Source organism: Protopterus annectens, chromosome 3.part1 (assembly GCF_019279795.1).
Source record: "Protopterus annectens isolate FY-2018-M chromosome 3.part1, PAN1.0, whole genome shotgun sequence".
In the NCBI taxonomy this organism is placed as follows: domain Eukaryota; kingdom Metazoa; phylum Chordata; order Ceratodontiformes; family Protopteridae; genus Protopterus; species Protopterus annectens.
The window spans coordinates 633,381,027-633,397,114 of NC_056732.1; the positions used below are offsets into that span (position 1 = coordinate 633,381,027).

General features: G+C 39.4%; 1 protein-coding gene across 2 annotated transcripts in view; it reads right to left on the reverse strand.

Moving 5' to 3' along the window:
• The window catches only part of RBFA (ribosome binding factor A), a 508,328-nt gene extending 493,140 nt beyond the window's left edge, over positions 1–15,188 (reverse strand). For both annotated transcript variants that reach the window (XM_044067015.1, XM_044067014.1), the window contains exon 1: positions 14,701–15,188. In XM_044067015.1, the coding sequence (XP_043922950.1) occupies positions 14,701–14,837 (137 nt within the window). In that variant the 5' untranslated portion in view covers positions 14,838–15,188. The remainder of the gene's footprint in view (positions 1–14,700) is intronic.
• Positions 15,189–16,088: the final 900 nt, after the last annotated feature.

Consider the following 16,088-nt stretch of genomic DNA (forward strand, 5'->3'; position numbering starts at 1 on the left):
CTCTTAGCACCTTATATACCTACCAAATCTCCTTGTGAGTGGGGCACCTCCTCTATCCTCCAAAAATAACAACACAATTTGTGGTGCAGTATTGACCCAACAGGTCTAAAAAAAAAGGGAGGGGTCTCTCTGTTTTTTGTAGCTATTCTTGGATGTTCCACCCCACATGAATTCATACTCATCTGTATTAACTCGCACATTGTGATACAAATCAAGAAGCACTAAATCCATGTTTTGGTACACACTATTCACTTCCCTCATGGAGACAAGGACATTAAAAGCTACATCAAATCAACATTTCTTTATTTTTTTTTTAAACATATGAAGTCCTACCCATTATTACCATGTCACGTCATTTATCATCCATCATACATCTTACTTACTCATGATTCTTAATCTCTGCAAAGCATCTCTCTGTTCCTTACAGAGATTAAAATGTTTATTCTTTGTAGATCTACTAAACGCATTTCTAATATCCCTCTCACAAACATCTTGAAAAGTGTTAAACACAGACAATAATGGGGGATTGAACATACTATTTTACTTAAAACAATATTGTACTTCACTATTTAAATGTTTGCCATTTAATTAAAATTTCAAATTCAACCTTACATACAATTTAAAGTCCAATAATGTTTGCAATGTCCACACACTTGCTAGATCAAAAAGAAAAACATTTTTTGTAAGACCGATACACTCAATGTCATTAAAATGACACTGCTCAGGTTGATTACCAATGTTTCCCCTCTACCTCAAAAGTCCTCTATCTTCCTCAATCTACCCCTTCCTCTGTCTACTGCATCCACTACAAATTGTGGTCCATTCCTCACCACCTTGCTGTATGTTCTGCAGTGAACAATCTCTTTTAAGTACACATGACCTCTGTTCGCATACAACAGGTCCTCCACCACTTTTAGACCTGTTTGAAAACCTATTTTTTTCTGAGCTAATCAGTTAGACTTCCTTGTCATTTCCTTTACTGTCTGTTCTTAAAAATAAATCTCATTCTGTAATCAGGAACTAGGACCACCCCTTCATTATTATTCTTATTCTCATTGGCAGATGTTCTTTTACTGTTCTTATGTAAGGGATATGCCATACCAGAGGGAAAAGTAACCATGTCCCTCTGTAATTTTTCACTCTTCTTAAATTTCACAGTACTTTTAACCTCTCAGTAGCAACAAAAATGTTTGGTAATCAGATAAATGTGCAAGAAAAGGCATCATTACGGACTATCATAGACTTATAAAATCTCATTTTCCAAATGACCAAGAAGTGTCTTGTTATTCTTATCTAACATTTTCATGAGTTAACACCCACAGTCAAAAAATTCATGATACAACATACTATCCCTCTTCAATATTATTTGGAAAATGATACAACTGAAACCTCTTCAGAATGTAACATCTATCTATACAGTTAGCAAAATATACAAATTGTCCCATATCAAAGACTTGCACTTCTCCTTCACCGTCTACTATTATCCCTCACACTACCAGAGAGGTTCTTATCAAAACTGAATGGATTAGCTAGACAATTAATATTTTTAACATCTCGTCTTCTCTGTATATTATCTCCCTACTGTTACCAAATGTATCCCCACTGGAAGGAACTGATGCATCTCTTAATACAGCCAAATGATTCCCTTGAAACTCAGAACACTATTGTACAGTGATTCCTCTCAGACTGTTCTCAATATCGGGATCACCATTCGCTATAGCCAAACTAGCTATCAAAAAACAATAAAATGAACAAGCTAGAAATGAGCAGTGATTTAAACTCAAAAACCAAGACAAAACAAAACATATATATATATATATATTTATACAAGGATAGTATACCAATAAATTTTAATACAGTTTAGCGCTTTCATCCATTTAAAACACTAGACTTCATCAGAACTAAAATGTGCCCGATATAAATGCCTTAAGCTCACATGCCAAGACTGGTAGAAAACATTACAACAAACAATAAATACTTGATGAAAGGAAAGTTATGTACATATATAACAGCAGTAGGTTTTGAGTATTTTCCAGAAGAAGAGAATTTGTATTCAAGTATTTAATGTCTAAAGGAATATGTAGGAAAAGGTGTATAGATGTCAGAAATGTACTGCTACTTTGCTTTTAAAAAACACCTCTAAAGTGGTACATTATGGTTCTAATTCTAAAAAAGTGCCATCTATGGATATATTGAAAATGCAAGGCAGAAAGAACTGCTAGTTCACAGCCGCGAGCATTCCCAATGTCATCACTGATAGATGCTGTACTCTGAAGACGTTTATTTCCAGATTTCTGTCAGTGTTATGTGTAAATATGACTCCTGACCAGAGAACAGATTAGCCAAAAACCTCAAGAATGACATGAAGACCCATCAGTCATGGCTGGTATTCTTTTCACAATTTCAACAAGCACTACTTTCTAAAAAGTCTCTCTCTTAAAAAAATAAGTGTTTAGTCTCTCTTCACTATATGTATTGCTTGGTCTATGTACTCTAACCACTCAAACATTTCCTCTTGTTTCGTCACCAGCACTGCCTGCTTCTCGGCCCCCTGGAAAACTCAGTCAGATCATCCTAGAAGAAAAAAAAAGACAGTGGCTATCTTAGATAGTGTCTCACAGAGATTTTCTTTTATCACATCATGGTGTCTCAGTTGCATCTCCTTCTCTAAAGCAGCCATAACTACACCATTTCTTGGATCTTTTCTCGGATGCCCTCATTATATTACCTTCATTTGGAATTCCAAGAAGCTGAAACTATGCCCAATTACATGCAAATTATTCATAAACATTGTGGTTTGAAATGAAAAAGGTTGTGGGTGATCTTTGCACTTTGTTGCTAAAGTTCAGGTTATGGTGACTGCTGAAAGATTATCTTAAAAGGCCCCAAAACACACCTCTTCCTTCTTGTGTGCAGGGAATGACATTTTTGTCTTGTGCTATCATTCCAAAAATTTGTTGTACACCAAATAATGACCCTAAATGATTAAACCCTCCACTGTGCACAACAGTAAACTTTGATGACATTCGCTTATACTGGGCTACAATGCACACCTATGAACCATCCCAAGCTTACACAGATACTAGAAAGCTTGACTTTTCATTGCACTGTTGGCATATTTGAATCCTCTCACCTGTCCTATCCTGCTTCTATTTGGTTAATGATGGTCTTTTCACCTGCTGAGATGAAGCACTATGCATGAGGAACAGTGGTATGTGTGCATTGCGTGAGCAGTATGTGTGCTTCAGAGTAAATAGCTCAGAATTACCAAAGTTTCCAAACAGCTTTTGTACGATGATATACTATGCCAAGAGTGGCTTATGATTCTCCCCGAAGTCTAATGAAACAAGTATTTACTCATATGAAAAAAGAGAAGAAACCAGCTTACATGGAAAAGAGACTTTAATAAAACAAAACTAAACAAAAGATAAGCGCTTTCAGCCCAAAACTGGCATTTCATCAGATCTAAAACATTCTATACAATTTATATTTTAAATACAACAATTAACACACTACCAATCCAAGTCATCTTTTTAGACCATGTGATTTCAAAACTAGTTTCAGCAGAACACATTTGTTCAGACCTTTACCTACATTAGCCTGTAGCTCTACTATCCATTTAATTTCAGCGCACTCAGTCATAGTGCGTATATCACCTCCTCTATTACCATTTCTACAGAGCTCCAATACTGAAAACATAAAGGAATGGGAAGGATTAGGCAATAAAACAAGTCTACTCAAAGCATTCCTCTTGTTTTGCCTATTGATATCATATAGGTGTTCATTAACCCGCTCCTTGAGATGTCTATTTGTCTTACCTACATTAAACTATGACACATCACACAGTGGGCAACATATTCTGAATCGTGACTCCTACAGTTGGCATAAGATCTAAAAACATAAACGGACTTGTATCAGGATGTATGAATGTGTTACTACACATAATATGTTTACACGTACTGCAGTTGTTACAAGGAAAAGCCCCAGTTTGAACAAGTGCATCTGAACATATTGATGCAGATCTATAGCATAGCAATTGCTTCAAATTCTTATTTCTTCTAAAAGAGAACTTAGGAACATCACTTAAAACTGTCTTACAGCAAATATCACTAGTAAGTATGTGCCAATGTTTCCTAATAACATCACATATGGAGACAACATTATTGGAATAAGTAAGAACTATCCTAATATTACTATGTATAGGATCAGGGACATGACTAATAACTACTTTAGAAAAAAGGGTCTAGCATATGACCCTTGTTTCACAGGTAGGTACTAGGCTATTGGCCCAAGGGCCTAAGTAAGCCTAGCCAACAAAGTTCCCTGGCTTACGCCAACCCAAGAAAGTTAATTTCCTGTGCCCCTGTCGAGCACAGCCACAGAAGTGATCCCCGGGGTGCATTTCCCATCCACTCATCAAGATTTTTCTTGAAGAGTGTTAATGAGGAACTTTGCTCGACATAGATGGGTAGCTTCCTAACACCATTCTCTCTAGTCGTAGATATTTTTTTCATAGAATATCCCCTCATAATGAACTCATAACTAAACTCATTAAAGGAACTGAACATATTACTATCAAAAGCACTGAGTCTAGCATGCCACTAAAACTGTCCATTAACAACATTCCAAATAGTATGTGGTGGATGCGTACTATTCCTGTGGAGAATGTTAGGCTTCTTACAAGGTTTCTTATATAGTTTAGTATGTAAGCCACATTCAGTTTTAAATACCTGAACATTTAGAAAATCAATCACGCAGTCAAAAAAGGAAATAGTAAAATGCAAAAAATTGGTAGTCTGTTCCAAATATCCTAAAAATCATACAAAATATTAAGTGGATCCATCCATATAAAAAGACATTGTCCACAAATAGCTTTATAAAAAGACACATTTACCAAAAAAAAGTCCTTCATTAAAAACATACAATAACTCCCAATAGGCAAGTACAATAATGGCGTAGCTATTGGCACAAGGTGTGCCTATAGTACTGTCCATTATAAATAAACACATTATTTAAAATAATTTTCAATAAAAAACTAATCAAATTTATCTTATCCAAAGACAAGAGCAGTTGTGTAGAAATAATTCAACATACTTTATGCCAACATCGTTAGGTATCACTGTAAGATGGGACATTATGTCCATAATAACTAAGAAAAATGTTAAATCAGTATCATGATTTACAGAAAAATTATATAACGAGGCCAAAAAATCTTTCATGTCCCTAAGAACATTATCAGACATATCTAGAATGGGACAAAGCTGTTTATCCACATACAAGGAGAGAGGCTCAGTTAATTCATAGGTTCATACTAGGCTATCTGCCCTAGGGCATTTATAAGCCTAGCTAGAGTGTGTTTGGCTTTCGCCACCCATTTTAAATTAATTTTGCTATGCCCTTTTTCGAGATTAGTATACTGTGCCTCTGTCTAACAGTGACACAGAAGTGATACCCGGGGTAAACCTACGATCTCCCATCCACTCATCAGGATTCCTCTTGAAGAGAGTCAATGAGGGACTCTGCCTAACCTGGACTGGGATTTTATTCCAGAGTGAAGGGAGCCTCTGGGTTATGAATCTGTCCCTCCAGCATGTCCTATTTATTTCAGTGCTGAGGTTCAAGTCTCTCGAGCGTGTAGCTCGATGGGATTTGGATTTTCTGAGGTGCAGCATGTCCATTAATTCCAGGTTGGACATGGCTTTATACATCAGGCACAGATCGCCTCTGAGCAGGCAGTATGCCACTGAGTAGAGCTGGAGTTTTTTTAACTGGGCAGCATATGGCATCTGTTTGAGCCCTTTGATCTTCTTGGTGAGGTACTTTTGGGGTCTTTCCAGTTGCTGCAGGTGTCTGGTAAGGTACATCCCAAAAGGGGCATTGTACTCAATTATGGGCCTGATGAGGGATGAGTAAAGAGGCACGATGACCTCCCCTGATCTAGATGTGAATCCCTTCATGATTAGGTGGGCTATATAAAATGTTTTTCTAACCACTTTGGCCACGTGGTTGTCAAATGAGAGATTGCTATCAACTTGGGTCCCCAGGTCCCTAATTACTTCTTCTGTACTTAATGGATTACCACCTATGTGGTAATTTGTGGGCACTTTGTTTTTGCCAAAGGGGATGCCAATACACTTTTTGGCGTTTAGCTTGAGGCCATGGCTCTGGCACCAGTTGTCTGTTTCTATGAGGCCCTTTTGGAGGATGCTTGTGTCAGCTGGAGAGTCGATTATGGTGCCCAGTTTGCAGTCATCTGCGAACTTGGTCAGCCACAGTCCTTCCGTGTTGGCCTGTACCTCCTAGAAATATATACCGAACAAGAGAGGTCCCAGGACTGAGCCTTGTGGGACGCCACTTGTAACTAGTTTGGAGTCTGACATGGCTCCAGCAATTCTAACCATGTGGGTTCTGTCCTTGAGCCAGTTTGCAACCCATCTAGTGACATAGGGGTTTATATTTAAGCTGGTGAGCTTATCTATAAATGCCCGAGTGGGGTATTGTATTGAAGGCTTTTGCGAGGTCCAGGTAGGCTGTGTGGACCATCTTCCCCTCGTCAATGGCCTTGGTGACTGTTTCAAAGAAATCAACCAGGTTTAAGAGGCAGGATCTGCCCTTAACAAAGCCAAACTGGGTAGGATCCAGTGTCTGTAGGTCCCCAATATCTTTATTTATGAGGTCCATGATGATCCTTTCCATAGCTTTGCAGACCAAGTTAGTCAGGCTTATGGGGCGATAGTTTCCAGGATCCGTTGAGGCACCACCTTTGTGGAGAGGGACCGCTGTTGCTGTACGCCACTCTTTGGGTACATATCCTGTAGTAAGGCTGAGATTGAACAGTAGTTTTATGTTTCGGTTTAGCTCTTCTTGGAGTTCATGTAGGACGCAGCCCGGGACACCGTCTGGTCCCATTGATGCTGTGTTTTTTGCTTTGGAGGGCAGCTCTTACCTGAGCATCTGAGATGTCAGGGGGGTATCACTCTGCTGGGATAGATATTTGCCCTTTTGGTGGGGGGGGGAGAAGTTTGTGCTGAACCTGTCAGCTAGGATGTTGGCAATGTCTGTGGGTTCGGTGTATTTTTTGTCATTTTGGACTAATTCTGAGCATATCTGGGAATTCCCACCCAGGTTCCTAACATAACTATAGAAAGCCTTGTGATTATCCTTAGTGTCCTGTGCAATTTTTCTCTCGAAGCTGGCCTTAGATGATTTTATGAGTGCCCGTAGGTTTTTGCTAATAATGATCAGAGATGCCTTCCCTTTTTGGGATTTTGCTCTATCATGCAGTAGCTTCCTCCTTCTATTGTATAGTTTGTTTACGGGTGGGGACCACCAGACAGGACATCTGCCTTTGGAGGATTGGGTCTTGGTTTTATTTGGGATTGCATGATCCATGCATTCTTGAAGGTGTTCATAGAATGCGTTTATAAAGGATTCTGCGGTCTGGGCCGTATTTTCCACAGGCCCGGGGGCTTTGAAGGATTCCACCTCAGTTTTGAGGAGTGTGAAATTTGCTTTATAGAAGTTTTTCACTGTGGTTTTCAGGGCAGGGGGTGGAGTTGGGATGTGAATATCCAGTGAGATTAGTTTATGGTCTGATCTTACCAGTGATGGATACACTTCTGGTCTGGAGCATAGAGTCCCCATGTTGGTGATGATCAGGTCCAGTATGTTTTCCCCTCTTGTGGGAGTGGTAACAAGTTGTTCCATAGCATTTGAGTTTATAAATTCTAGGAACCTTTGGGCTAGGGTGTTGGAGCTAGAGTAATGCTCCCAGTCTATGTTTGGGTAGTTGAAGTCGCCCAATATAATCGTGTTTGGAGAGACCTTCATATTTTCCAGTGTTCTCAGGAAGGCCAAGTGGGGTTCCTGGGTTTGGGAGGGTGGTCTGTAGCAGGCTATAAACTGGAAGGCAGTTTTACCCACTGTTAGTTGCACATGGATAGTCTCTGATGCTTCGTGCTGTGCCACCAACCTGGAGGTGTAGGTATCTTTGACGAATATTGATACTCCCCCTCCTTTTGTGGTTTGGTCCAAGTTTTGGGGCCGAAAAGCATGGTATGAGGTATAACCTGGTAGTGCTGGGGTGCTCTCAGGAGCCTTGAACCAGGTTTCTGTTACTGCACAGATATCGATGTTCTCCATGCTAATGAGAGTTTTGAGTGCGTGCATCTTGAGGTTTAGACTTCTGGCATTGAGTAGCATTACTCTTAGTTTCTTATCCCTTGTGATACCCATGGAGGTGGGTTTGTCTTTTGAGCCTTGCCTAAAAAAGGTACTATGGGGGTAGCAAGAGCCTTTGCCAATATCCAAAAGCCCAGGGGTGACAGGTGCAAGCCGTCCCAAGCGAAGCATTGTGGCTTGTCGAGCATGTCATCCCAGGCTGACAGGCATTGGACCCCCTTTAAATGGCACCAATACTTAAGCCAATTGTTGAAATTGATCATCTTGTCTTCATATTGTGGCATCATTCTTGGTGAGGTTAAGATGCTACTCAAGGTCAGGGTCATACCGGCCTGGGCTACATGCTCAGAGAGCTCCTCTATGTCTCTTTTCATGTAGTCCAGGGAGGTACATCTCAGGTCATTCACACCAGCATGGACAATGACTGAGTCATATTTGTACTTGCCTTGGAGTGACCTGAGTGCTTGCGTTATGTGGCGGATCCTAGCGCCCGACAGGCAGCTCACCGTGACTTTCTCCTTGTTCAGCCTGGTGAGCGGGACGTCAGTGTGCCTGACGATAGAGTCACCTATTACAAGTGTATCAGGTGTGTTGTTTAGCCTTAAGGGCTGTGACTGTTCGGCACACTGGCTTTGTGAGCTATGTGTTGCATGTGTTTTGTTTTGGGGTAGCGGTTGCTTGGGTGTCTGCTTTGGAGGTCTCTACTGCTTAGGCAGATTTTTATTTAGAGTCTTCGAGTATGTTTTTGTGTGTTTATGTGTTTGGTTTGCTGTTGTGGTAGGTCTATGTGAGACTGGAATTGTAGTGAGTGTGGTTTCCTTCTCCTCCTGACTGGTTTCGCCAGTACTGAGTTGAGAGAGCTTAGCCTCCAGTATGGCTATATGGTTGCATCTCTCACATGTGTTGGAATTTGTTGGGAGGAGAAGAGGGTTGTCTGTGTACATGAGGCAGTTGTAACATTGCCTCAAGATTCCCAGATTCACCAGCTGGACTGGAGAGGAGATTGACAACTGACCTTTGGACATGCTAGAATAGTATTGGGAATTACTTTATAATTGAAAAAAAAGGGCCAATGGGGAACGAGGTACTCAAGGGGAGTTTGTGAGGGTGTAGTGTTTTTAATATTTTAGTGCTGACTTATATAATTGCTTTAGTGAGCAAGTGCCAGGTAACTTAAATGCAATGTGTTACAGGTAACTTAAATGCAAAAACGACAAACAGTAACTTTCTTTCAAGTGAAACAAGGAAATAAGTACAGTAAGCAATGCAGATATCACTAGGGATCCACAGAAGCGCTGAAAAGCCGCGTTTTAGATGGAATTAGCATTTCAGGGAAATAACAAGCATACAAACAAAGCTAGATTCAGCAGGTCTGGATCTAGTCTATGCTACAGCAAGCAAGGTGTACCAATTTCAGTAAGAAACAGTTCAAATATGCAGGCACTATAAGCCTTTAATCAGAAATTCCCAGCTCAGAAGGGCAGAGTCCAGCCTCTCCTCCCACAAGAGTGCAGACCACGAACCTTCTTAATGTAAAATAACTGGCCTGAAGCCCAAGTGCTTAAACCAGAACTAATACACTTTTAGAATAACAGACACTGAGCCCTCAATCAGCAGTTCACAACTTAGAAGGATGTAAGCTACCTGTCCTGTCACCACAGTGCAAGCCACAAACCTTCCTAATGTAAAACAACTGGTTGTTGTATTATTTAAAGTACAAATTGTATTGAATGTTTTAGATTTGATGAAGCGCCAATTTTGGGCATGAAAGCACTTATCTTTTGTTTAGTTTTGTTTTACTAAAGTCTCTTTTCCATGTAAGCTGGTTTCTTCTCTTTTTTGGATATTACCTTTGTGTGTTGAACTAGCTTAATCCTGAACCCCTGGTTTCTTGCTGTATTTATTTATTCCAGTTTGATGACCGGGGAGGTCCACTGGGCTCAGGAGCCCGTTTTCAGTGGAGGCCCGAGGAGAAAAGCTCCACATTACATAGTAAAATTAAAAAACAACAGATAAAATTAAAATTAAGATTCAAAGATATAGATACATTAAGATACAACAGATAATATTAAGTTTCATGAATACTGGTAAATTGTGATACAGAGACAGTATGAGGTACAGTGGTTACATAGCATATGAGTCATGTATTGACATGTTTGGTTAAAAAGGTTACATAGAATCTGAGTCTTGTTATGGCAGAGTGGAAGAACAGGCATACATGTTAGGGCGGGGGATAAAAGGGAGAGCAGACTATTTACAATATTTACATTATATACACAAGACAACAATAAAGAATAAGTAAAATCCATGGAGCAAAGTTGTTGGAAATAGGAGTAGTATGGAAATACAATTAGTGTAGAGAAATAGGAGTAGTATGGAAATACAATTAGTGTAGAGAGAGTAGAAGGCTAGGTGGGGAAAGTGCAGTTGCACTTCCAATTAGAGAACAAATAGGAATGGAGTAGGGTTTTGAAGTTGTCAGGGTTTTCTGTCATTCGTAAAGAAGGAGGGAGAGAATTCCATTTTTTAGCTAAGGAAAAGGACAGGAGGTGCTGTCCGGCAGGTCGCTTTGGTGTGTGGACAGTGATTAGGTTTAGGTGAGCAGATCTAAGTGGCCTGTTAGGGGTGTATGGTTGTAGGATGTTGGATAGTGCAGGACATTTAGAGGGGTTAAATAATAGCCTATGGGCAGTGGTAAGTTGGAGGTAGTCTAGAAGGTTGGGAAGTTCTAGCCAGTTTAGTGAGTGGAGGGCAGAGCAATGGTGGGAGGAGTGTTTGGCTTTGATGGCGAATTTTGAAATTTTATTATAACGACTTTCCATTTTTGAGCAAATGGAGGCAGATAAAGAGGGGCACCATACATTAGTGAGGGAAGAAGATAGGTAGTGGCGAGGGTTTGTCTAGATGGAGAGAGATAGTGGATGTTTCTGTATAGCAGGCCGAGTTTTTGATGTGTTTTCTTGATGTTGAGTTGAATATGGGTGTCAAATTTTAGGTTTTCATCTATAGTGACCCCAAGTAGTTTGGCATAGGGAACAATTTCTATGGTTGAATTGTTATGGCTTCTAATTTGGAAGGAGTTTTTGTCAAGAGGGAAGGATTTTGAGGGGGGGGGAAGAGTAGTATTTTGGATTTGTTAGCATTTAGAGAAAGGTGGTTTTGGAGCATCCAGTTTTCAGTGGTGGAGAAAGCAGTTTGAGTGTATGATAGAAGTTCTGGGAAGTTGGTGGCAAAGCAGATTAAAGTGGAGTCGTCGGCGTATTGTACGATTTTAGTATTTGGGATGGCAGAGTGGAAGTCATTGATAAAGATGTTGAATAGCATAGGGCCAAGAATGGAACCTTGGGGAAACTCCAGTGGGGGAAGGAAGGGAGCTAGAGGTGCCTTTCCTCCATTTTACAGCTTGAGATCTGTTGACTAGGTAACTTGAGAACAAGGATAGTGTATTGTGCGAGAGGTTGAGGTTAGCATGGTGGCTAAGGAGATGAGTATGGAATTTACTCATCTGCCTTAATTTTTAAACTTGTACATGTATAACTACAACAAAGTTGTTTTTTTAATAATACACACACACTTCTATGTTGGCTTTTACAATGGAGTTTGAGCTGGTTATTCTTTTTCAAGCATACCAAATAAACACATGGTTATTCCACATCTTATATCTGACTTTAGAATTTGTGTACCCAAAGAAGAAGAATCAGAAGACACAATCCCTGACTATGTCTTTTGCTGAATACTGCAGACTCCTATAACTAGCGTCTGCTCCTGAACAGTAGCACCATACACCTCTCAATCTCTTGGCACATGAAATCTAGACGAAGCCTAAAATAATGGTGGAACAAAAGACAGACAATAGGGACAGATTTTAAATACTGCTCTTATAAACTTAAAATGTTGCCAGAATAACAGTTTTTTTCATTAGCATTCATTTTCTAAAGGATATGTAGTCTGAAACTCAAATGTGATGTGTATTATTTAGTGACTTCAGTTCTCAGTAATTTGCCAGAAAAACACAAATTTAATGAGAAACAAACCAAAAATACAAGGCAAAAAGCTGGAAATTCTGTGGCTATCTAGACAACTAAGAGATATGCAGCACTGTATAACAAAAATGCAGACATCTTCCTGCCAGTGGAAATGGGGAAAAAGTATGAGAGCAGGTGCACTGAAAGAGGTAACAAGCAAACAAAATCTGATAAAAAAAGAACGTCAAAAAACAATTCAGTGTGACACAGGCTTAAAGGGGGAAAGTCACATAATAGCAACAAAATATATGTCTGCATTCTAGTAACAATCCACAGTGATTGTTCAAGAGAAGACATCAAAACTTAAAGAACAGTGCACAAGCAATCAGTGTGGAAAAAACATTGTTTACTCCTGATACATCTTTACCTCCTAGGCTTCACTCTTACGGTCTCATTGTGATCAGCAGGTACCCACACAGATGTTGTAAGATTTTGAAAAATAAGTGCTTACACAAAATATTAAGAGTATCTACAGATTCTGTCCTGTTCTTCCTTCTGTAGCTACTTTCCCTTGTATCAAACTCAGAGTGGTACACAACACAGCACAACATTCAACCCTTCAATGGTCCACTAACTTCCAGTATGTGCAAATGCTATAGCTATATAAATATATACATATACATACACACACTTCAGAGTTACATGGTATATTTTACTGCTAGTTCATGTTACCTGTGCAAATGTATAGAATATTCATCTTTTCTACCCAGTCTCCATTAAAAGGGGGCTTGGCCCAGTCAGACTTTGCCAGTAATCAAAGACAAATGAAATCATTAAATTAAAGTAAGCAAATAAAGCATGCTTTAAGACATACGTACAAAAGAATCCTCAGTGTGTGTTTTTGCATAGGTTATAGCATTGCTCCACTCACAGTTTTTGCAAAGATCATCAACAACTGCTAGTGATGACACAGATAATGTGTTTTTAGGAGGTGGTTTAATGGGGGAGCAAAGCCCAACACAATCCTCTACATGGGGAGGGTTGCTGCACACCCATGCTCTTCTTAACTCTGAGATTGTGATACCTCAGGAATGCATGTGAGACTACTTTTATGTATAAAAAATAGTGTGTAGCCCTTTTAGATAAACATTAGGCATTCAAAAGTTAGAATATATAAGCAAAGAAGTTTAAGAATCACAGCCCCTACACAAATTTGGGGAACTGCAGGAGAAACCACTTCACAGATACTTGTCACCTCATTTCATTACTGATCTACTGACAAAAACGCAGTACCATAGGAGGATGGTAAAAAAATGTATTTAGGTGGGGGCTTGCTACTGAACACTCTTCAGATTATTCTTCTAAATGTATTCCCTTCATAGTTTCATCTGGTGTGTGCGTACTGACACCAAATATCAAAAATATTTTGTCATAAAACCAGAAATGTATTCATAGTTTAAAAGGGCATAAGTAATTATTTATACAATTAGAACTACTAGTCATCTAAATATACAAATAGCTGCACAAGCTTTGACAAAATTCTTAAGGAAACAAAAGAAACATCAAAATAAGAAAACCTTCCCTATTGCAACCCTCCCAAACCTACACACAATGCAAGCGTTCACATTGTCTACACTAAGACATTATCAATGTACCCCCATAGAAATGACTTTGTTGTCACTAGTCATTTCTCACAAAACTAAATGAAAAAGTGTATGATGCTGTATTCGATTGCCTCCTATTCGTCTCGTCCATTTTATCATTTCAGCCTCAGCTAATCCTCCCAGGACATGCAACACACACTTATTTCAAGGCAAGGTACCAAATGGTATTGTGAAGCATTTTATTAAAAAAAAAAAAAAGTTCCCAGAAAAAATGTACACTTTGGCAAAAGAAGAACAGAAAAAAAGACAATATCCGATTCTGCAGTATCATGACTTCTTTCGGCTTTTCCCGGTTAGGGGTCACCACAGCAGATCACCTGTTTCCATTTCTTCCTGTCCTCTGCATCTTGCTCTGTCACACCAACCACCTGCATGTCCTCTCTAACCACATCCATAAACCTTATCTTAGGCCTTCCTCTTACCTGGCAGCTTCATCCTTTTCCCAATATACCCGGCATCCCTCCTCAGCACATGTCCAAACCAACACAATCTCGCCTCTCTGGCTTTGTCTCCAAACTGTCCAACCTGGGCTGACCCTCTAATATACTTATTCCTAATCTTGTCTACCCTCGTCACACCCAGTACAAATCTTAACATCTTTAACTCTGCCACAGCCAGCTCTGACTCCTGCCTTTTTGTCAGTGCCACTGTCTCCAACCCATATAACATAGCTGGTCTCACTACCCTTTTGTAGACCTTCCCTTTCACTCTTACTGGTACCCGTTTGTCACAAATCACTCCTGACACTCTTCTCCATCCACTCCACCCTGCTTTCTTGACTGTAAATATTAAATAAAACGTACTAAAGGCCTCTTCATAATACTTAAAACTACATAGTTTATTGCTTGGAATAACTCAAGTGTAGACAATGAAGAAGAAAAAATACTAACTTTGCTTTGGTGGCAAACATCTTAAGCAAATTTCGTTTCCCATGCAAAGTAATGGTACTGTGCAGTTGCTTATATTGACACGATCCAGATAAAGGGCAGCGCCAATGTTTTGCCAAACGAATTATTGACACTGCCATTTGATTCAGTTAACTGTTACTGCATAAATACTTTTAGACTCGTTATTATCTTGCTATAACACATACAATTGTCACTCTGAAATGGCAAGATTCTGGCTAAAAGTTTTTTTTTGTCCTAAGCAGGGACACACGTAGATGAGAAGCAACTAGTCATGCCTTAAGTTTTACGAAATGATAATAGAAAACTCGATTGAAAGCAGTTAAAGCACATTTTTTTAAATCTGAGGAGCTGGATTATTGCATTAATTCTGTAAAGCCACAGCCGGATACATACAGTATTCAAATTAAAATGTGCTTGTAAACTTGTTTTAGTTTGTCATGCTATATGGGATTAAGAAATTGACCTGCTACTACTTTTCATATATTTACAACCCCACCCAAGGCAGGCCATACCCCGCCCCACACCAACCTAACCCCCCCCCCCCCCAAGACACGCTCTATTCGGGATCAAAGTTACAAAGCAGTCATCTGGATTAATTGGAACGGTATATCTTTAATAAAATAAAACTAGTACTATTATGATACACCGGTTTATATTGTAATAAGACTATAATTCAGTATATGCACCGTTTTGGAGGATGGATCGCATAACGTTGGACCGCCCCATTTGTCAGATGCAGTCCTATAATGTTTCTGCCCACTTAAAGGATCAGCATCAATTAATACGCGCAACAGAACAGGACGTATTTTAATTCTGTGCAGAGAAACAATTCAGAGAGAAAAAAAGAAAACGGAGAGCAAACTATGCGCGATATACAGAGCACCAACCAAAGTTAAAAACAAAAAAAAAAAAAAAAACGCACAACATAAACTGAAGTGTCAAGACAAAATTCTTACACAAGACCCAAGAAAATGATATATTACATTTTAAAATTTCACTAATGTGAGATACCACAAGGTAGTAAGGTACACATAACAAATACCCTCAGCAGCGCTTTTTGCACTGATCAAAACAACACATACAGCCACATCTCATACGCATCTACTTCTAAGGTCATTAGGCAAGCCACCAAACAAGCCCAAAATTCTGGACATTGGAGACTCCATTGTGAGATAAAACCATAGGCAATTTACTTTACATAAATGCCCTATAGCGCAAACTTGGAACAAACTACCAAAAAAACTACGACTTCTCCAATCTTCACCCCTATACAAAAAAAATAACTAAAAACCTACATTGCCAACTCCCCTTTGTGCACCTGCCATCAACCCACCTAAACTCTAGCTACCTATTACAAAAGTATTTTCCCT